The 23,850-nt window shown below is 39.5% G+C and overlaps 1 protein-coding gene across 9 annotated transcripts in view; it reads left to right on the top strand.

Moving 5' to 3' along the window:
- The window catches only part of LTBP1 (latent transforming growth factor beta binding protein 1), a 398,718-nt gene that overhangs the window by 280,650 nt on the left and 94,218 nt on the right, over positions 1 to 23,850 (top strand). For all 9 annotated transcript variants that reach the window (XM_042982189.1, XM_042982190.1, XM_042982188.1 and 6 more), the window contains 5 exons: positions 5,431 to 5,556; positions 6,789 to 6,914; positions 7,317 to 7,439; positions 11,151 to 11,270; positions 22,698 to 22,820. In XM_042982189.1, coding sequence (XP_042838123.1) covers positions 5,431 to 5,556; positions 6,789 to 6,914; positions 7,317 to 7,439; positions 11,151 to 11,270; positions 22,698 to 22,820 — 618 coding nt within the window. The remainder of the gene's footprint in view (positions 1 to 5,430; positions 5,557 to 6,788; positions 6,915 to 7,316; positions 7,440 to 11,150; positions 11,271 to 22,697; positions 22,821 to 23,850) is intronic.

The raw sequence follows: 23,850 nt of genomic DNA, 5'->3' as shown, positions 1-23,850 counted from the left end.
GACCAACACTATCAAGCTGTGTCTCTATATAGTTTATCTATGAGGTAATCAGCTAAAGATTCTCAAACATGCCTCATAAAAATCCTCAGAGCCTCTATTTTAGATTCTACAGTGGAAGAAAGGCCATTTCCTAAGGTTTCATTTCCTAAGACTAAAGAGTATAATTCTTAAGTATTTCTCCTGTTTTAGAGCTGTCAGAAGAAACAGTTTAAATATGTTGGCACACCGTGGCATAGGAATGTATCGTATTTGAATTAAACATCACATACTTTTGATGGTTTTTGGTCGCACTTATAAAAATTCCATTCTAAAGCTGTGCTTGAAAAGTTACAAATATTCGGTTATCAACAAATTGGTGTGTGTGGGCTTTGGGACACTGAGTTCTGCTCGAGCATTATATGAAAACCCCAGATTTATAGCCTTTGAACTTGTTCTGAATCCTTGTCCCTAATATATTAACTCATCTTCTAACTTTTCTCTTTGCAAACTGATCAATATGTCTCTTGTTTTAAGAAAATAGCAAAGTAGACTCTAAAGGAAGATTAGTCATTACAAAGAAAATTGAGAGAAGTAAATACCAGTAATTTTCAGAGCAGGCATCTACCTACAGTATGGAATAGAGGGTTAGAGATGTGATTTTCACACTGTTCTTCTAAAGAATTCCTATCATAGAGAAAAAAAAATCTTACCTGAGTATCTAGGATTATAATCAGGAAAAGGTGACCTTTTCCTTTCAGATTTTTGTGGCATAGAAAGGATAATTAAAAAAAATTTTTTTTAAATGTTTTTCATTTTTGAGAGAGAGGGAGAGAGAGACAGAGCATGAGTTGGGGAGGGGCAGCGAAAGAGGGAGACACAGAATCTGAAGCAGGCTCCAGGCTGTGAGCTGTCAGCACAGAGCCCAATGCAGGGCTCAAATTCATGAACCATGAGATCATGACCTGAGCTGAAGTCAGTCGCTTAACTGACTGGGCCATCCAGGTGCCCCAAGAAAGGATAATTTTTGTTAAGGAAGGCTTTGGATTATAAAAGTAATTCAAATGCTCATTGTAGAAATTTTGAAAAATGCAGAAAAATCTAAAGAAAATACCAATCCCCATAATCATAACCTGAGATTTATTTTCTTGTCTTTTGTGTAGTTTATAATTTAGATCATATTCTATATTTGTAACCAATTATATCTTTTAACGAATAAACATTTTCCTATCGTGCCAGTGATTATATAATTATGCTATATATGTTTTATAATTCATTTTTTGTATACTGCCACTTAAGTTTAAGCCATCATGTTAATTACTAATGTTTTTAGCCTTCTGGGTTACTTTATTTTTTCCATAATTTTACATTATACGGACTAAAGCACTCTATTTTTCTGATAGTGAATTAATTAGCACATGTGGGCTCACAAAAGGTATAAGTAGTTTGTAAATGCGATGTGTGCCATCCAAGTAGATACCGCAGGTCTGTATTCATATGCTTCCTTGTAAAGTCCAGGGACTTTCCAGATGATTTGCACCAATTGTCTCAAAGTCACAGCATAGTGCCTAACACTTGATGAAAAATGAAGAATGTGGTTTGGGTTTTGGAAAGCTACCACAGCCGCAGCCCGCAGCCCTCGTTTAGGTCGTTTCCATAGTGTTTGTTAAAGCTCTGATGGTCACATCCTCCTGCAGAATGCATGGTAGGTTATTGGTAATGGTAGCACACCTGTTTCTCATCTCAAACCAAAGACGCTTCCAACAAGGCGGTTGATGTAGCTTACCCTGCCTGAGACCACTGTCTTCTCACACTGGACTGCATGGGCTCCTGGCAGCATGCATTTTAAGCCTTGTTGACTTTGTGTTGACAATGAGGTAATAGCCCAGGACAACCTTGTTTTAATGTGCAGCTTCTTTGTTACATATTCTTAAATGATTTCCAAAGGAACAACATTTACAATGCTGTTAATAATATAATGGCTAGCTTTTTTTTTTAATACATAAAGGTATTTTGTTAATTCATTTACAATTCACTTTTAAATCTACAAATTAAAAAAATTCAGGTATATGGATTACTTACAAGAATTCTTCCCCCTTATTTCTTTTTTAAATTTTTGCTTATTTGTAAAAATATTTTTTAATTTAATTTAATTTTTTAAGAATTATTTTTAACGTTTATTCATTTTTTGAGAGACAGAGAGAGACAGAGCATGAGTGGGGGAGGAGCAGAGAGAGAGGGAGATACAGAATCCGAAGCAGGCTCCAGGCTCTGAACTGACAGTACAGAGCCCAACGCGGAGCTCAAACTCACAAACCATGAGATGGTGACCTGAGCCAAAGTTGGACACTGAACCAACTGAGCCACCCAGGCGCCCCAAAATTATTTTTTAATTTTAAATATCAGTATAATTAATGTACAGTGTTACATCAGGTATACAATATAGTGATTCATGTATTCTATACATTACTCAGTGCTCCTCATGACAAATGTATCCTTAATCCCCATCTATTTCACCCATGCCCCCACCCACCTCCCCTCTGGTAACCATCAACTTGTTCTCTATAGCTAAGAGTCTGTGTCTTGGTTTGTCTTTTTTTCCCACTTTGTTCGTTTGTTTTGTTTCCTCAGTTCCACATATTAGTGAAATCATACTGTATTTGTCTTTCTCTGACTGATTTATTTCGCTTAGCATTATATCCTGTAGATCCATCCATGCCATTGCAGATGGCAAGGTTTCATTCTTTTTTACAGCTGAATAATATGCCATTGTATAAATACCAAATCATCTTTATCCATTCATCTATTGATGGACACTTGGGCTGCCTCCATAGTTTGGCTGTTGTAAATAATGCTGCAATAAACATAGGGGTGCATGTATCCCTTTGAATTAGTATTTTCATATTCTTTGGGTAAATACCCAATAATGGAATTATTAGATCATATTGTATTTCTGTTTTTAACTTTTTGAGGAACAAAAACACCCTCTCCAACACTTGTCATTTCTTGTGTTGTTGATTTTAGCCATTCTGACAAGTGTGAGGTGATATCTCATTGTGGTTTGATTTGCATTTCCCTGATGATGAGTGATGCTGAACATCTTTTCATGGCCAACAGTCATCTGTAGGTCTTTGAAGAAATGTTTGTTCACGTCATCTACTTATTTTTAATTGGATCATTTGGGTTGTTTTTGGTGTTGAGGTGTATAAAAGCTTTATGTATTTTGGATACTAACCCCTTATCAGGATATATCATTTACAAATGTTTTCTCCCATTCAGTTAGTTGTCTTTTAGTTTTATTGTTTCCTTTGCTGTGTAGAAGGACATGGTCCCAATGGTTTATTTTTGCTTTTATTTCCCTTGACTCGGGGAACATATCTAGAAAACTGTTGCTATGGCCAATGTCAGAGCAATTACTGTTTGTGCTCTCTTGTATGATTTTTATGGTTTCAGGTCTCACTTTTAGGTCTTTAATGGCTTTTACTGAACACGTACAATATGCCAGGCATTGGGCCATGTGCGTTATTTATCTTCTTTGAACCTGGTACTCAAGTTCATGCTCTGATTATTCCCATTTATTTCACCTGCAGAAAAGTGAGGGCTAGCATGCTTGAGTAACTTGCCCCTGTGTTACAGAGCTTAGAAAGGGTAGCCAGATTTGTGTTTTCAGTGTCTAGAAGCCTGGGCTTCTACCAACTAGACTGTCCCTGCCTGACAATGCCATGATACCTTATTACAAAGTTCACTGAAACTAGATCATATAAGGGATGGAATTCCTCTCAGAAGGCCACTTTTGAGTCCTCAGGTAATTAAGGCCATTTTATGTCCTTTTGGTAAGTAAGCACATTTTGATGGCCTTTACCCAACATAGACTCCCGAGACCCTGTCTCTACCACAGTGTGTACCCACATGGAATGAGGCCAGTCTGCTCAGGCCTTATAGAAGAAGCAGGTCTCAAGCACCAGTCAGTAGGAGCACAAGGGGGAATTTAGCAGAGAAGATTGGGAAGAAGATTCTACTTTATCACTCTAAATATAATGATGTTGAAATTGGCAAATTAAGAGTAAGTTACACCCAGAAGTTTTGCTTTGATTAGGAGTGGTAGATCTTTCTTGGGAACTAATGACAGATTTTGGAGGAGGTTGGACATAGTTGTTAGAAACTGAATTTGGCCTGCTAACGAATAAAAAGTTACTATATATTTTATCAGTAGAACTCACATGTTGGTTCAAAGTCCATCATGTCAAATGAACTGGAATGGGTAGAAACTCCTTGTGGGCCATCTTAGAAGTTGAAAAGATTTGATTGTCTTAAAATTCCCAAGGTGGCCTCTTTTATTATTATTATTTAATGTTTACATATTTTTGAAGGAGACAGAGACAGAGTGCAAGCGGGGGAAGGGCAGGGAGAGAGGGAGACACAGAATTCAAAGCAGGCTCCAGGCTCTGAGCTGTCAGCACACAGCCCGACACAGGGCTCGAACCCATGAGAACTGTGAGATAATGACCTGAGCTGAAGTCGGACGCTTAACCGACTGAGCCACCCAGGCGCCCCCCAAGGTGGCCTTTTTCTGACTTGCTACCCACTCCAGTTCGTGTTAGAAGTTGTTTCATTAGGAATTATTGATGATCTTGGGTGTGACTAACTGAGCAATTATGAAGTAATCAAATGAATTTATACTTGATTTTAGAAGTCACCATACCTTTTTTATTGAACTCAAGTTGACACAATGTTGCATTAGATTCAGGTGTATAGGTTAGTCTTTCGGCAGGTCTGTTTGTTATGCTGTGCTCACCACAAGTGTAGCTACGATCTGTCCCCATACAACACTATTCCAGTACCATGGACTAGGTGCCCTGTGCTGTGCCTTTCATCCCAGTGGCAGCATCATTCCATAAGGAAAGCCTGTACCTCACATTCCACTTGACCCATTTGCCCATCCTCCCCCCATTCTGGCAACCATCAGTTTGTTCTGGGTATTTATAGGTCTGTTTCTGTTTTTTTTTTTTTTTTATTTCTTTGCTCATTTTTTTTTAGATTCCATATGTAAGTGAAATCATGTGGTATTTGTCTTTCTCTGACTTATTTCAGATACTTAGCATTATACCCTCTAGGTACATCCACACTGTCACAAATAGCAAGATCTCACTCTTGTTTATGGCTGAGTAATAGTCCACTGTGTATATATACACCACATCCTCCTTATCTACTCATCTGTCAGTGGACACTTGGGTTGCTTCCATATCTTGGATGTTGTAAACAATGCTGCAAGAAACATATGGGCGCCTGTACCTTTTTGAATGAGTGTTTTTATTTTCTTTAGATAAATGAGAAGTGACCTGTGTCTTCTAATTGCATACCTGACGATAAGCTAATCAGGAAATACACAGGAATGGTTTGCAAGCGACAGTGAAATCTTTGTTGATGTCTTTTTTTTCTCTCTTATTTATTAAGAAATAAATGAATGTACTGTGAACCCTGACATCTGTGGAGCAGGACACTGCATTAACCTGCCTGTGAGGTATACGTGTATATGCTATGAGGGCTACAAGTTCAGTGAGCAACAGAGGAAATGTGTTGGTAAGAGACACTTTTTCATGGATGAAATTATTGAAGATAAAACATTTCCACATTAAGAACATTTTCCCTGTGATTATCATGGGAAATGTTACTGTGTTTAATTTTTAAAAATTTCTGTCCCTGCACTAAAAGAGCTCAAAAAGAGGTTTGTTCATCTCCTGGGTTGCTCTTACCTCCTGGTTCAGTGCTACCTACCTTTCCAAATGTAATACAATTAGATAAAAGGGGGAAAAAGGTAAACTAATTTCCAAAGATTTCTAGGTATAATAATATAATAAAATATATAATATATGAAGTAATAGAAATAACTACCTATAAGCATGTATTTAGCAAAACCAAAATAATAATACTATATACTGCAATAAAGAATTATATTCATGTAATTGCTCAAAATCTGATTTCTAAAAGCAATTTCTAAACTGAAAATCAGTAGACTAACACAAAGCTATTAATGAATTTACAAATCCAGCCTCTCATACGTGGTTCTTTGGAAAAAAATGTATCTCAGAAAGACGTATGATGGCATTATGGAAATCATTTCAGTGCATTAACACTAAATTTAATTGCTCTCTTTTTTAGAAAAAGGAAATTCAGCACTAAGAGTTAGAAGGCAAATATAAAGCAACAAGGCATATACCCAGTTAATATGACTTTGATATGCTAAGTGTCCATAAGATGTGTGACTTGACGTTATTTTGTTTCGTATATGTATATGTGGAGTGGGATGAGGGGAGTATCCACCTACTCTGTACCATGGCTATTTCTCTTGAATTTGCATACATTGTATGTATTCTGTTTGGAATCGTAGAATATAACAGGGCATTTGAGATGATCTAGTCTAGCTTTGCCCACGTGCACAGTGGGAGAGTCCCTTTTACAGTATTTCTGGCACTCTCTGCTGAGCTGGCCTGGGAGTTGCACATGAATTTCAGTGCTTAGGTGATTCCATGTATCAGAGGGGTCCTTCTATGTCGACCTAAATCTGTCTCTCACAAACACCAATGTGAAGGTTGTAGTTTTAGCTTTTCAAACAATATACCATAAGTGTATTCCCTGTTCCCAGTAACCATCCTTCAAGTATCTGAGGCGTGTGATCATGTCTCCCTTTCCTAGTCTCCTCGGTTATAAGGATGTGGTGCACAGGGAATAGTGTGCTGGTATTTTATGAACAGGGAGACTGAGAATTTCATGCTACACGACACTGATACTTTTATCTGTATTTTTGTTAACAGATATTGATGAATGCACTCAGGTCCAACAGCTCTGTTCCCAGGGACGCTGTGAAAACACCGAGGGAAGTTTCTTGTGTATTTGTCCAGCAGGATTTATGGCCAGTGAGGAGGGTCCTAACTGCATAGGTAATGGCTGTGTTCTTCCTGATGCATAAATTCCCAGATCTGGGTTGTTAGCTCCCCTAAGATCCCATCAATCTTAACTGCTTATTCTGGCAACCCAGAATTTATCACTGAACACCTTTTATGACATAGTCATCTGCTAGACACTGAAGGATATAAATATGGAAGTTTTTTTCTCCAACGCTATGGAATGAAGAGTGTCAAGTGTGTGCAGAGACCCAAGATGTTAAATGTGTTGGGTCCCACATAAATCAAAACCACTCAATTTTGAAACACGTCAAACAAATCAAAGGGATGGTAGTGGGAATCGGTTGATTCTTGACTTCAAACTGACCTGGGAGATGGGAGAGGTTTGAAATTCTGTTTTGAGAAATAAAACTCGACCGTGTTTTCTGCTTCGTATAGATGTTGACGAGTGCCTGAGGCCAGATGTGTGTGGGGAAGGACACTGCATCAATACCATGGGGGCCTTCCGGTGTGAATACTGCGACAGCGGGTACCGCATGACCCGGGGCGGCCGTTGTGAGGGTGAGTCAGTGCCACCTTGAAGTGTGGAGCACACATGATGGTGAAATGCAGGGCTGGGTCCACACCTGAGACTTTCCTCCCCCAGCCTGTGCATGATATCAGCTCATCGAAGCTCTTCCTGCCTTCTGCAGTCACAGCCTCTTGGACTCGCTTCAGGGACTTTGGATTGTTTTCCATTGTCTTCCATTTTTGTTCTCCCCTTGTCCACCTCAGCATCTGCCTTCCCTGGTAGTTTGAGTGAATCGCTGTAGAACAATTGATTGCGGAGCATCGTAGCGTAAGCCCAGACTTAATTACAGCGTCTGGATCATTCATCTGGGAACATGGTGCAGATTTACCCGCTGTTGATTTTTAGTTTCCACCCTTCTTGCCCTGTTACATTCCTTTCTCGCAGCTTGTCTTACATGTGTTCTGGGACTTGGTTACAAACCCTTCTGTACCAAAGCTCCCTCTGACTAACTCCAGGTTGCATTCTAGCCACGCTAGATAAAATTTCTTTATTATTGATTGTGGCAATGAGTTTGCTGGTATTATATTAAAAAAAAAAAAAAAGTTCTGAGAAGCTTTTAGAGTATGGCCAGAATGCTTAACCATTTAATATTTCTGCTCATGTTTGTATCCCAGTTATACAGGTTCTTTTTGAAACCACCATGGTGCTTTTTAAATAATTATTTTCATGAAGAAATATGTTGCACTTCTGCTTGAATGCTGCCATGGATATGTGCCGGGGAAGGGAAGAGGGGTCTCTGAACACTTTTCTGAGGGGCCAGGCCATGTGGATGGTCCTGGTTCCACGGGGGTTCTTTGCCTGTGGCCGCCTGAAGATCAGCCCATTTTCTAATATGGCTCGACTTCCAGACCAAGGGAGGGACAGACAAGTTGGGGCAGGCTGCCCTCAGCTGTCCCTGCCTCCTCTGCATTGGTTTTCTACATGGATCTAATGACCTGGTCCTGGAGGGAGAGCTAATTCGGTGTTTTGGCAGTCTGTCCCTGCCTCTCCCCCAGGCCCCTTGCATTCTGATCTGGAGAGACGCGGGAGCATTTTACATTCCTGAATCTCTGATCAACTAGGATCACAACAGAACTATAAGGTCTCTTCCCTGGCAGCTGAGGACCATGAGACAACAGGGGTGAAGTGTGCCCACTCTCCTTTTATAGGGGACCCTCACTCTGCCCTGGAGAGGCAGCATGCCCCCTTAGGAGGGGGCAGGGCTGTGGCATCAGCTCCTGACTTCTGCGCTTAGTCACTTTATGGCTTGGAGTCAGCGACTTGGCCCCTTTGGATTGTTAACTTGGGAGCCACAAAGTTAACTTTCAGGGCTGTCCTGAGAATAAATGCGTGTTGTGGTATCTTGTGTAGTGCCTTTCACCTTATTAGTTCTCAAGAACCATTCTCTAGAAACCTCCCCCCTTTCCTGATGGCTTTGTTTTTGCATGGGCCTTCTTGGTACATCTATAGCTTTGGAAATGCTTTTAAAGAAATGGCGTGGTTTACCTGACAAGCCTTTATGTGTAAAACAACACTCCCCGAAAAAGTCAAATGCTGATTCTAAAATTTTTTTCAATGTTTATTTATTTTTGAGAGAGAGAGAATGCACATGTGACCAAGTAGGGGAGAAGCAGAGAGAGAGGGAGACACAGAATCCGAAGCAGGCTCCAGGCTCTGAGCTGTCCGCACAGAGCCCCACGTGGATCTTGAACCCATGAGCCATGAGATCATGACCTGAGCTGAAGTCAGATACTTAACTGATTGAAGTCACATGCTGATTGTTAAGTCATACTTACAGTTTCAGGATGGGGAGTTGAGACATTTAAGTAGTAACTATGGTGCGAGGATGGAAAGTGGGAAGGAGTAGAAATTTGAAAATTCTGTACGTAAACAGGAAACCGATGGAGACTGTTCAGTAATATTTGGTGTATGGAAATTATTTCACAGAAATACTACCAGGGTTCCCTGAGTAAATAATACATAATTCTATCCCCATGAAATGGCTTGAAAAGAAGAAGGAGCCAAATAACATAGCTGTTTTCTAATTTCGTCATGGACCAGAACCAAAGGTCCCCAGGCTCCTGGCTCACCAAAGATTTTCTCAGCTGCCACTAACAAAGTTGCTTTCAAACAGCCCCAGTCTCCAAGGAGTCTATTGTAGTTCACAGACATTATCTCATGCGTCCTTACTTTGTCCTGCTGAGGTATTACCAGGCAGGTAGTCCCTAATTTATAGATGAGGGAACGAGCAGACAGAGGTGAGAGTGGCCGGAAATGTAGGGATGTTGTCTTGTCTTGCTCCGCGTTGCATCTTATTTATTGGGCCAGCTTTCCTTAAAACCTTCTCTGACTTAACAGTTGTAGTTCTATTTAAAAAAAAAATCCTTCCAGAGAAGAATGTAATGCTGTTTGGAAAATGAAACTGGCAGGCGTCATCTTTCTGTAGAACAAGAAGTCCCAGAACATCTGACCTAAAACACACACACACACACACACACACACACACACACACACACACCACTATGTGTCATTGTCTGTTGGCAAGGATTTTTTGCTGATAGGAAAAAAAAATTACCACACTGACTTGGTGCTTATTCTATTAATAACATCTTCAACATTTTTCCTTTGAGCATCTTTTTTACTTGAAGCGTATTTTCACACCTGTCTGGTGATAATGAGAGATAATTTTTGAGAATTTCCCAGAATGGATGAATGTATCCGTTATATATTTCTTTCACTTTTTGCTTATGTCCTGAAAATTGTCTTTATATTTTGCATATGATTGGAGGTCCTATATGTATCTTATATTGGAACACTTAGACAGTAAATACACTCATTTGAATTCCGACTCCAATCCCAGAAAAAAATGATCTTTTCAAATGGGGCTGGTACCCAAGGTGTTCCCACTCTTGTTAAACTCCTGAACCACTTCCTGTATCCTGCTTCCCCCTTCTGTTGTTCTACCATTCTTCAAAATGCCTAGAGCCTCTGTAGTAGTTACGTCCACCACAGCCCCAAGCATATTTAAGGTGTTGTTTTTCTCCTCACATTGAAAAGAACAGTGATGAATAACTCCAGTTAGCTGTGAATGTGAATAATAAGGTATATTTTTATTAGAAAATATTAGCATACGATCATATCACCATGTTTTTTGGAAAGTCTGGCAAATATTTGATGAGTTCATTTTCTCCTAATGTTCTGTTTCCACCTCCAAGGAGTTCACAGCCTGTGAAAGGTTTTAAATTATTCAAACCTTGGGTGTTCTTAGGCCCATGAAGCCAAAGCAAGGATTTCCCTAGAGCATCCATTGCCTGCAGAGAGAACCTCTGGCCAGGTGGATATGTGGCTTTGTCACTCTCATGCCTGTTTATTATATTTCTTTCTGGCAAGCTGCAGTATTCCTTCAAAGGTTTGGTGTTCAGAAAATGGCCCCCAAGAAGCTGCCAGCTCCCAGCAATGGAGAGGTCTAACCCTGCCAGTTGGAAAACTGGAGCCAAGTTTTTCCTTTGGATGTGTGTAAATATTTTATACAAGGTCTACCTGGCCTTGCATTATTGTTGTGGTGGTTAAGTGTAGGCACAGTGTTTGACTTACCTAGTTATGGTTTTCTCCACCAAAATGTAGATACAACATACCTTTTTTCCCCCCGGCTTCATCAGAAAAGTGAATGTTTGCTTCCGTATTCTGATAAATGCTTGTGACCTACTTTTCCAATTTTTCAGATATTGATGAATGTTTAACTCCAAGCACTTGTCCAGATGAGCAGTGCGTGAATTCTCCTGGATCTTACCAGTGTGTTCCCTGCACAGAAGGGTTTCGAGGCTGGAATGGGCAATGTCTTGGTAGGTACTAGAGTGTTCTTATCAAAGTCTTGTTTTTTTCTGCCTAGTGCATTTTCTGACAGAGTGATGTAATGCCAAGTGATCCCTCGTTCAAAATGGAAAAAAAGAGAGAAAATGGAATATGACAAAGTTGTGTCATTCTCAGAAAACTTCTGAGAAAAGTTCAAAGTCACTTTTAACCATGGAGAAAATGGGAAAACAAGTTGGTAGAAAGAATGGGAGATTTTACCTGGGAGAAATAATTCTGAGTGAAGCAAATTATGGCCTTTGATGTGATAAATAACCAAGACCAAATAAAACAGTAATCACCACAGGGAGGGAGAGGTGGAGGCAACAGGCTAAAAAAGAGAGAAAAGGCCCAAGAAGAGGCCGCTTACCACACACTAATAGAATTTGGAAGCATACAGCACAAACATGAAGCAGAAGAGAAATCTTGATGGCTTGTCTCTGACGTGTATTCACTGAAGTCTTTACTAAATACTTCATACCAACATTAGGCACTGAGGAGGAGAAGCATCAAATTTGCTTTCAGTCTCTTTAGCTGTGCTCCACTTAGCTTTCCCCCTTAATGGTTTTCCTCTGTGTTTCTGTCTCTGTCTCTAATATTTTCCTTAGAAGCTGAGCTCTTTTACACTCAATGCCAGACTCTGACCATGTGTGTTAAACTTCTCATTTCTTCATACCTTCCTTCCTTCTTCCACAAGGGCTGAAGAGCTTACTGTATATACCCAGGGTTGTGCTGTGTGCTGGGATACGTTGAGGGACAAAAAAAGTGCCTTCCTCGTGGAACTGTCTGGCAAGGAAGACTCATAAGTATCTCATAAGTAAATGCAAAGGCACCAATAAGACAGTGCTGGGAAGTAGGGTTCTCTGCTGCTCTAAGAGTGTGCGATAGAACGAGTTGCCTCTGGGAAAATTCCTGATCGAGGTTACACTGAGGAAGGGGAGGGGAAGGAGATAAGTTTGGACAGAGGAAACAGCCTGTGCAGGGCGCTTGTGGAAGGAGGAAGCAGTCAGGTTCACCTTTCAGTCACTAGCTGAAGGGCTAGACAGAGAACAAGGGAAGATTGGCTGCAGGATGAGGAGGCAGAACACGCTAGATGGACCCTCTCAGTCTTACTTAAGATGCTCATCTTTACTCGTACACCTCTGGGAAGATGTTTAGGTGTTGCAGAGCAGACAGGATGAGTAGGCTCGGCAGAAAGAGTCCCAATTTCAAAGCTTTGGACTCATCACCAGGTTGCATAAGCTACGCCTCTGTACATGGCCGTCTCCTTCTGTCATTGGAATTGAGATGTTGATCTTTGGGAGAAGGGAAGATTTGGGTTCATTAATTGATTATTTGATCTGCATTTGTTGATGTGATCGGTACTGGTCAGAACATTATGTTTGGTTTTAATTTTCCCGTTTGGCATAAATTTCATACTTGCCTGTCAGGATTCCATTTGTGTTCTCATTTTCACATACTGAGGCATATTATAATCCAAGAGCAGAGCCTGAATTTTACCTTCAATAACTAAAATTCATCATAGTGGTATAAACACAGCCCTGATGCATGAACTTGCTAATGAAATATGACTGACCAAATTGGCAAGTGATCGTTCTTCAATACAAATGCGTTTATCTAGATTGGGCAATCATAAGAAATGAGTTCTCATACCTGGATGTGTGCAGTCAATCTAATCATGACCACTTTGCTCCAGTTTAATGACAGAAACACAGCACCTCATTTAAAAGTAACTTGACTTTGCCAACCAGACTTCGTGGAATCCTAAGCAGAAATCCTAGGTCACCATGTCAGTCACCCAAAGTCTTACACTTAGCCACTTGTTCCAAGCACTACTTTTCGGTTTTGCATTGCTAAGGTCATGCAATTCCTATGACAAGTAGACCGTGTACTTTTTTTCCTTCTGCCTTTATCTACAGATCAGGCTTCTCCTCCATGATGATGTTTCAGTTCCATTCGTTGTTCAGAGCTGGACTTAGAGCTCTTCTTAGATTCTCAGGAGGGCTTTTGCAGATTATATCAAAACGGATCCGTGTTAATTTTTTATGGCAGTAGAGCTTTCACACATTAAAAAGTTGAGTGTGACAAAAAGTCGATGTCGCAACATGCCTTTCTATTCCTACTGAACCAATGAATGAATGAGATTCTTCTGCTCAGCTCTGACAACGCTAATGAGTACCCAGTGATGGCTCCTACATTTTAGTTCTCACCTTTATACTTCTGCTACTCTAAAATACTTTTCCAAGGTGCAGTCATTACTTAAGCTGATCATTGAGTTGAGCTAATCAGCAACAATTTGATTATATATTTATTTTCAATTTAACAGTTGAGTGCCTACCAAGAGCCAGGCAGTTTTCAAGACCCCGGAGATTAAGGGAAAATAAAAAAAATTGCCTTCCCCTCTTTGCCTGTGTACTCTAGAGCTTACATTGTGTTTGCAGATAAACAAGTCAGCAAGTAAAGTATGTCGTATGTCAGATGTGTTTTCAGTGCCATGAAGGGGAAAAAAATAAAATAAATCTGCCTAAGGGATACAGAGAGTGTCAGATTCTATGGTGGTCAGAGAAGACATCAAATGATAAGTTATTTATACAGTGTTCCTTTCTATTTGTTTTTTTCTCTATTGGTTATTTGTGATGGGTTTGTGGCTTTTTAATATCATTTTAGTCCAGATAATTTAGGGTGCATTGATGAGACTGTTTTCCCCCAATTTTAAGTGTATGAGAACATTAAAGACTTAAAAGTATTCCAAATCTCACCATTTGAAGGAAAGTCTTACACTTGGTATTTGTTAGTTGCCATCTGTAGAGAAGATAATCCCTACGTCACAGGGTTCTCTGTTCCATAAGTCTTCATGTCCTCCTTTTTCTACCACTCTGCTCCCGCTGACTGAATGTTTTTAAATTATTACAATTAAAGTTGTACAGGGTCATATGTAATACTACTATCGTGTGGCATTATGCTTATGGTTTTTTCTAAAGCCTGTTGATCTGTATATTGATTTGGCTCTTTTTCCTGTTACATGGATTCATTAGGAATTGAGAATTGCTATTTTGACTCATATTCTGCAGGGATTTGGTGCCAGTTAGACTTTCTCCTTCTTTTCCTGACTTAACAGTGAACTTGCTGAAACCATTAATGGCCTTGTATTCCTGCCATGTAAGCTGGCTCACTGATTGATGCTTCTCCTTGATTTATGAATTAGAGCAGAAATCATCTGGGGCCGAAACAGGTCAGATGTTAGCAGGTGTTGTCTGGTAGACCATGCTGTTTCCTAGTGTTGAGTTCAGGGCATATGATCCTTCATTCTCAGTCATTTATTGCCCACTTTCAAAATATCTATCCCTTGGTGCTTTTTGGCAACTCTTGTTGGCTCCTCTGTTAATGTAGCTTCTTCTTTCAAGTTGTGGATTTCAGTCCTCTCTTGAAAGCCACTTTCATCATTCAACATTGTATTCCTTGGACCTCACATTCAGCCTGGAGTTGTTGCCCACTTGATCCCCGCCTCTAATGATTATTTCTTCACCCTGGGTTCTGGCGAGTTCCAACTGGCTGCTTCAACCAGGACCTTTTTTGAGGGAAGCCAGCCTGTCAGGTAGTCAATTAACAGGTTTCTCTTCACTCATGAAGAACAGGCCTGATTCAAACCCTGCTAGAGCCATCCTTCAAAGGAGATTCTCTGATATTTAATTGTGTAAAGGTACATTCGGCAACTCTTTTGTAAAGATCATATTTCCTTGAACTTAGACAGATTTTGAGCTATATGACCTCTCTGAAGCTTGGTTTCAATAGCTTTAAAATGGGTATTGAGATACTCTTCTTCATTGGATTTACTGTCAGAATTAAATAAGCAATATAAAGCATGTAGAAAGGCATGCGACACAATGTAGAACCCAATAAATGTTATAACCCTTCTCCCCCCAACTCTGTTATCCTCCCGTTTACCTCCTTAATCCTGAAATATAAGAAGGGCAGTAATAACTGATACCTATCCAATAAATTCTATGTCAAGTTTCTGTGTGTAACTATCCTTGGCTTTTCATAAGCTCATTTCCTGTAGTTCTTCCCTCTCCCTGTGTCATCGGAGCCTTCGTTTATGAATCTAAGTAATCTTAATCTTAGAGTTTCCTTTCAACTTCTGGACATTTTTGTTTAGCTGGGATATATTGCTTAAGAATCCTCATGCTTTTCTGTAGGATCACTGATCATCCCTAACAAATGTTTCGCCTTCTGCAATACTGCCATTTCCATCCTTCTACTTCACTTTCTTTGCTCACCTTCATAAGATACAGTATCTATCACCTGGTGGTTGTATGCAGGCAGCGCTGAGTTTATTTTCTTACTTTAGAATTGAGTCTATGAAAAACCATGTGACCTGGGTACACAAATTTCTGAGATTTTTATCATAGTAATCTTTCTCTGTCAAACCGTAATTAAGTTAATGGTGACTCTGTGACTCCGATTTACGTTTTCTAAACGTAATGGGTCCTAGGCATTTGAAGAACTCCGCGTTATTTGATCCACTTGACAACGGGTTAGCCTTAGTCTTAACGAAAACCAGGTGCAGAGAACTTACACAGTAAACATGGAAAGCTCCTTGTTCTAGGAGTTCTTTTCACACTAGGATTTATTTTCAGATTTTGAGGAATCATTGTTAACCTTTATGGAATACATGAATATTCATAGACTTGTATGAAATTGGAGACTTTCATCCTACGTTTATTTATTTTGTATAAGATGGCAACAGAACTGAACATCCACCTTTTGCAGATATTATTAAATGTGCAAACACCAGCCTAATCCCTAATCCCACTGTATGCTAAAGAAGTCTTCTAATTAGTCACTATGTTATTATCAAACACCTAATTATGTGCTTGATTCCAGAGAAGATTTGGAGCTGTAAACGAGCAAAAAAAAAAAAAAAAAAATACAGAATAGAACGGTGCTTCTCAGGGGATGGGAGCTGGTAGAATTGGGGAGATGTTGTTTAAGGATGGAAGCTTGGAACTGGCAGGTAGGTAAGCCCTGGAGATCTATTGCATAGGTTACTGATGATTACAACAGTGCTGTGTTACAGTGATTATAGTCAACAATGCTGTGTTATAAACTTCAAAGCTGCTAAGAGGTTAGATCATGATTATGTTCACAAAAAAAGGAAATAATTATGGGACATAATAGAGGTCTTAGCTAACATTGTTAGTCATCTTGCAATATATAAGTATATCAAATCATCACTTAAACTGACACAATGTTATATCAATTATACCTAAATTAAAAATGCAAACAAGAGAGGTGCCTGGGTGGCTCAGTGGGTTAAGCGTCCAACTTCAGCTCAGGTCATGATCTCACAGCTTGAGAGTTTGAGCCCCACATTGGGCTCTGTGCTGACAGCTCAGAGCCTGGAGCCTCCTTCAGATTCTTGGTCTCCCTCTCTCTGCTCCTCCCCTGCTCACACTCTGTCTCTCTTTCTCATTTAAAAAGAAAAAAGAAAGCAAACAAGAAACTACTTTTGAAGGCAGGAAACATGCCTGTGTGGGGAGACTAATTATTATAATAACAACAAACTTCTCTTACATTGTTACAAAGGGCTTTGACTTCGTTGTGGTTTTTTTTTGTTGTTGTGTTTTTTTTTGTTTTTTTGGGGGTTTTTTTTGGTCCTCAGGGTAGTCTTCCCTGTAGTACACATATAGAAATTGATTCCCAGAGAGGGTAATGGGCTTGCCTAAGGTTATAGGTAATAAATGGCAGATCTAGGACATGATCCCAGGTCTTTTATTTCCCAAACTAGTGTTCTGTTCTATACACTACCTCATATCTCTCTCCTGTTTACCCAGGAAAATTAGAGAACAAAACAATATGAAGGTAACGAGGAAGACAAAAACGTTCATAGAAAGGAGAGATCCATGTGGGTGCGAATCCTCCCTTGCGAGCAGCAATAATAACGGCTCAGGGATTCTTGACTCTGAGATGGCAGGCTGCACCACGGATAGCCCCAATTGAGTTTTGCTGAAAGACAAAATATTCTTTTGGAAAGGTGAAGTAGGAAAGCAGTGATTCGGTACGATTAATGGATTGGTTTTCTGAGATCATCTTTGTCTCTTTATCTGGGATGTATATAGCATTGGCTCTTTTCCAGTCCTAAACAGCAGTGATGAGTCTTTGGGGGATGTGTAACATATTTTTGTAGGCTGCAGTGCTACTGCATATCTTGGTCAGACTTGACAGAGGGCGTCTGAGATCCTGAGGATTTACTGTACCTCGAGTGCAGGTTGTTCAAAACACTTGCCTAACTGGCTTCTGTACCTTACTTTGCCATGCTTGCTTTTCTGTCAAATATGCTCTGCCATCGTCTTTACTCTAAAAGACTATGTATAACGAATAGTTGAGGGATAACCAAATTAATATCATGGTTGGGGTAGGGAATAATCTCATACTTTCAGGTAGCCATAGTGATGGAATATGTTTACTTCCCTTATCAAACGATGCTCATTCATTGAAGTTTGTGTTGACCACTAAGGAATTAAACGAGACTGAATGGCCTCTGAAAAATGACTGGCTTGCAGTGTTGAGAGATTCATTTCCTGGAAAGTACAGGAAGTAATGCAGGTGCACTCTTGCTCTGGAATCAACTCTGACCAGCCTCAAGGAGCTGATAGGTGAAGTAGAAAGTGGCACCACAGCCTTGGACTGACTTGTGTGAGGTCAGCCACTGAATACCCTCTATACCTCCAGAGGTTAGGCTTCCCAGAGAGGGGCTTCAGGCTGCCTGGTGTGTTCCCAGGACATGAGGAAGGGAAATTTCAAAAGGGTTCCTGACCCAGAGGAATTACATCCAAAGGCAATGAGAGGCTTTGCAGGTGGGTTTGCTGGCCAGTGGAAAGTTGTCTTTGTCAAATTGTGGAGAATGGAAAGTTGCCAGAGATCTGGAAAGAGATTAATGTCCTCACTTCCCCCCCAAAGAAGAAAGAAGGTGCAGTTCAGGAACTAATGACCACTGAACTTCATCTTAACCTTGACAAAGAACTGTAGGCTGCAGGATGCAAATGATAAGGTAAAACATTTTAAAAGAAAAAGATGATCGTAAGAATCAGCCAGGGCTCACTAAGGACAAATCATGTGTGGCTATTCTGACTGCCTCTTCTGATGGGCTTCTCAGAGGAGCAGGTCATGAAATCCTATAGGCACGGCATATTTAGTTTTCAACAGGCCTCTGTTACAGTCTCTCAGGGCATTGTAGATGAGAATGATGAATTTGGATTGGGTGATAGTATACTGGGATGGATTCATAAACTTTTGAATGATCATATCCATGAAGTGCTGACCGCATAAACCCCTAGTAATTCCCTTACTATGGGAGTTTTAATTAATTATTGAATAGAAAATGTCAAATTATGTCCCAAAAGCCCATTGGTAAATTGTACTTGGGGAGATCAGAAGACATTTTTCTACAGACACCATACTTTTCATGATGTTTCCCTTTTAAGCTCATTATGTATATGCCTCATAAGAATTTGGTAATGTGACTTCTACAAAACCATGATCCTAATCTCAGAGTAAGATGAGTTTCGAACTCTAATTAAAAAAAAATTTTTTTTAATGTTTATTTATTATTGAGAGACATAGAGTGTGAGCAGGGGAGGGGCAGAGACAGAGGGAGACACAGAATCTGAAGTAGGCTCCAGGCTCTGAGCTGTTAGCACAGAGCCCGATGTGGCGCTTGAACTCAGAAGCTGTGAGATGATGACCTGAGCCAAAGTCGTACACTTAACCGACTGAGCCCCCCAAGTGCCCCTTGAACTCTAATTTAGAAACCAAAGGCCTAACCATCTCTCTCTGTAGCAGGGATTAGGGGGTGTGGGTCTTGGATGGTGGACTGAATAGGGACTACCTTGTTTCCCATAGCATTGATCTTCTAGAAGGTTCAGGGTAAGAACTGGCGGGGGGGGGGGGCAGGTGGCAGGCTTTCTGTCAATAACACTCAGGGCCCCACAAGTTTGTGTCCTTGACTGAATGGAAGAACACTGGAAACCATTGACAGTTTTTAAAGGAGCAACACCATTTTTTAAAAAGGTTTATTTTGAGAGAGGCAGAGATATAGCGTGAGCAGGAGAGGGGCAGTGAGAGGGAGAGAGAGAATCCCAAGGAGGCTCTGCGCTGACAGTGAACTATGAGATCATGACCTGAGCCAAAATCAAGAGTCAGATGCTTAACCGAATGAGCCACCCAGGCATCCCAGGAGCAACACCATTGATCATATTTGTATTTTAGGTCACTCTGGCTACCTGCTGGATAGTGGATTAGAGAGGGCAAGACTCCAAGTGGAGAAACAGACTGTGATGGTAACCCATGTGAGAGAAAATGATGGTAGTAAGAAAGAAATAAAGCAGGGGTATTTGAGAGATATTTGGAAGGTAGAATTGATAAGACTGGTAATAAATTGAATGTGGGGAAAGAGGGAGAATAAGGAATCTGGATAGGATGACTTCAATTTTTGACTTGGGCATTTGGATAGTGGCATAATGTATTGATGTGGAAAGCAGCATAAAGAAAACATGGGGAAGATCAGGTTTGGGTCTGAACACTCAGGAGTACCTGTGACATATCAAGTGGAGGTGTCAGGAGACTGACCAACGAGGTTGTGGGGGTCTGCAGTTTAAGAGAGGTGTGGGCAAAAGATAAAATGGTGACTTTATTTCACTCCTTTTACGTCCATCAAGTGAGGCCACACCTTCCTACTCTATGGAGATTCTTTTTTTTAAATTGAGGTATAATCTGTAACATTAGATTCATTTCAGGTATACAACATAAGGATTTAGTATTTGTGTATATAACAAAATGATCATAATTCTAGTGAAAGTCCATCACCATTTATAGTTATGGCATTAAAACATTGTTTTTCTTGTGATGAGGACTTTTAAGATCAACTGTCTTAACTCTTAACTATGCAATGCAGTACTACTGACTCAAGTATCTTATAAGTTGCAAGTATTTTATAAGTATTTCATCAACAATAATCTGCACTCTTAATTTGCTTTGACTAGAGAAAATAATGGTCTTAGAAACTGATTTTGTTGTTATATTCTGCAGTCCTGTAAGTCACATTTCCTGATGCATGAATAACTAAAGAGAACAGTCCATACATTTTTCAACTTGTTAACATTTTTGAAGCCAATCCAGATCCTCGATGGGACATTTTAACGTTACTGTCTGGAATTTACATGCCTACTGTCTAGGCTCCTTCTGTCCCATTATTTACTTTGGCTCCAGTGTTTGGCTTCTTCTTTCAAGTTGTTTGTATTCAGTGTTCATAAAAGTAGACTCCGACAACCAAGAAAAAGATGGACAATGAGACAGTTTGGAAGTGCTATTTTTGTTGTCATAGAGAGTAGGGTCAGTTCAGTAGTAGTAAGTGATTTTGTGAAGGCCAGGTAGAGTACTCACGCAGTGCTAATTCGCCGGCTGTTCTCTGTTTGCATGTGAGACGTATGCCTGTGTGCTTGGTTGCTCACACACTTTTGCCTTATTTTGATAATACAGTAAAACCTTGATTTGCGCGCACGATTCATTCCAGAAACATGCTTGTAATCCAAAGCATACCAAAGTATATCAAAGCAAATTTCAAGAAACGGTAGCTCAGTCGTGATCATGTAACATTCAGCATCACGTCCTACTCATATTGTAAGACCTCGTTCGTTTTATCGAGTTAAATTGTGCTAGAAATGTTTGCTTGTCTTGCAGAACGCTCGCAGAACGAGTTACTTGCAATCCAAGGTTTCACTGTACTCTGTTTCTCGATATCATTGTCAGAAAGCCGTAACCCAGTTTTAATGGAATGTCATGCGAACAAATGCAGTCTGAACTGTGAAATGCTGAATTAGAACGAGATCTTTGTTAATGTGTTTGTGACTCTTTGCCTTTTAAGAGGGTGGAAAGCTTTACTGCTCTCAGGGTGAGCATTGCAAAATGCAATGGATGGAATCAAGAGCATTTTCCTTCTTATTGTTTGTCTGCCTTAGATTAAGATGCTGTGCGTTATTGACCGCTGTAAAATTAAGCCTAAATCATGATGTGGTGTGTAATTTTAGCACTTAAGTGGTTTAAATTGTTCTTCTTAAGGTTTTTGTTGTCCATGCTACACTGTGTGTCTTCTTACTGGGACTTACGGTGGACTTACCAGAGGTGCTCAAATGCGGCATAGAGCTCAAGTTTTTCTTTATGAAATAACAATATTCTAGTAGGAGATTAATGAATGCTGAATGAAATCAATGAACACGTAGATGATTGTTTTCTATATAAATGCTATGTTAGCAAACAATAAAAACAAACATACTCCTAATTCTTCAGCGGTTTCTAGCACTACACTTAACTTGTGTTAATAGAAACAGGTTAAGGGATACCTGAGTGGCTCAGTCGGATAAGCGTCCAACTTTGGCTTGGGTGGTGATCTTACGGTCTGTGAGTTTGAGCCCCACATTGGGCCCTGCACTGATGGTGCAGAGCCTGCTTGGGATTTTCTCTCTCTTCCTTTTTCCTCTGCCCCACCCCCCACTTGGTGGCTCACGTGCACACGCTCGCTTGCTCGCTCTCTCAAAATAAAAAAATAAACTTTAGAAACAGGTTAAAAGGATGATCTTTGGAGTCAGGCTAACTGGATTCAAATATGAGCCCCCAGTTTCTAACCATGTGGCCTTGGACAGTCTGTTTGAATTTCTCTGAGACTTGGTTCTTTTGTCAGTGAAATGGTTAGCTTGGATGGCTTTTGTGAGGATTAAATAAGCATAAAGCCTTTAGTGCTTTTGTGCAGTAAGTGTTTGGTAAAGATTAGTCATTATTTTATCTGCCTCTGCAGTCTGTACCCTACCTTCAAATTGCCCAGTAGGCTTGTTGGTCCTCTAGATTGATTTTTATAATACTGATTCAATGCCATCTTTGAAAATTGTATCAGAGGTTTTTTCCTCCTTTCTGTTAACAGCTCCTATGGTTTCTCTAGGTCATGAGTCCTATCCTTTCTTCAATGAACCCTCCCTTCCTGCAGAACTCATCAGTTCCCTTACTAGACCTTGATACATCTTTGATTCTTTGGAATATTTCATTTTGTAGAGGATGCTGCTCTAGAACCTCCCTCTCTTCTTTCCTCCCCTGTACAGCAAGCTTTCACTGAATTCATTCATAGACATCTTCAGTTCCTTTTTTGAGTTACTTTGCAGAAAGTAAATTAAGGCATGGACCTATCCCACATGTTGTTCACACCGGAGCTGCCTTTCCTCCTTTGGGCTAATTTGAAAGCTTGTCTTAAAGAATCTGTCCTTTCTTTGAAGATGGACTATTTCTATTTTTAGCCAAATTCAACTTTATTTATGTTTTATTTCTTTTTTTCTCTCTTTGTGGTTTTTCCTCCCCCCTTATGCAACATTCTTCAGATGTGGATGAGTGTCTGGACCCACAGATCTGCACAAATGGTACTTGCTCGAACCTCGAAGGCTCCTATATGTGTTCATGCCACAATGGCTACAGCCCAACCCCAGACCACAAGCACTGTAAAGGTAAATACTCTGATCGAATTTCTTACTTTTATTTGAACTGCATTTAAGAATCTGTTCGAGTAACTAACTGAGAAAAGGGAACCAAAAAAAAAATGAATTATGCTGCCTGTCATGTATTTTAAGTGAGCTACTTGGAACACATTTTTGTTGGTATCTTTGAAAGTGACTCCTCACTGTGGTTACATACAGACCATACGTACTTAGATAAAGGAAAACAGCATAGTTTTAGAGAGCATCTATAAACCACAGGTCAATTTTTCATTTCTTGTGGTTATAAAAACTACAGTTGCACATTTCTGTGAATATACTAAAAACCATTGAATTGTACACTTTAGATGAATTATGTGGTGGTGAATTATATCTCAATAAAATTGCCATTGAAAACCTTCATTGTAGAAAATCTAGCAAAGAGAAAAGTAAAAAAAAATTTTCTCAGTCTCATTCATGCATAGTCCTATCTCACAGATATTTTCTATCACTTTATTTTTAATGTGCAATTTTGTAAGTTTTGTCACTTAATAGTATATACATCATGAGCATTTTATATATCATTAATAACTTTACAGACATTATTTTTAAAAGCTGCTTAATAGTGCAGTGTATTACTATTTCAGCATTTTCTTGCTGCTTATGTGTTGAACAACCATAATTTTTTTCCACCTACTCATTATGTAAAAAAAAAAAAAAAAGGATCATTTCTTTATTTATAAATGTGGAATAATTGGATAAAACATCTTTAATGTTTTTTTATTATTTTGATAGAATGCTAATTTCTAATTTTAAAAATATATTTTTTAATTCTAAAAGATTGAATATTTATTATATATGTTTATTTCTATTAATTTCCTGGAGACTTCTAATTATTACAACATTTATTTCATATTGCAACATGTATTTTGCACATTTTTTTCTTGTGTAAATTTATGTTACTATCTGTTCCTATTTATCAGGTTTTTAAATCACCATATATGAACACTTTATATAAAGCACGTGTGTAAACCTACGTACCTGTGTCTTTGTATTACAAATA

This window comes from Panthera tigris, chromosome A3 (assembly GCF_018350195.1).
Source record: "Panthera tigris isolate Pti1 chromosome A3, P.tigris_Pti1_mat1.1, whole genome shotgun sequence".
NCBI lineage: Eukaryota > Metazoa > Chordata > Mammalia > Carnivora > Felidae > Panthera > Panthera tigris.
This window is presented reverse-complemented; position numbering and strand designations above follow the sequence as displayed.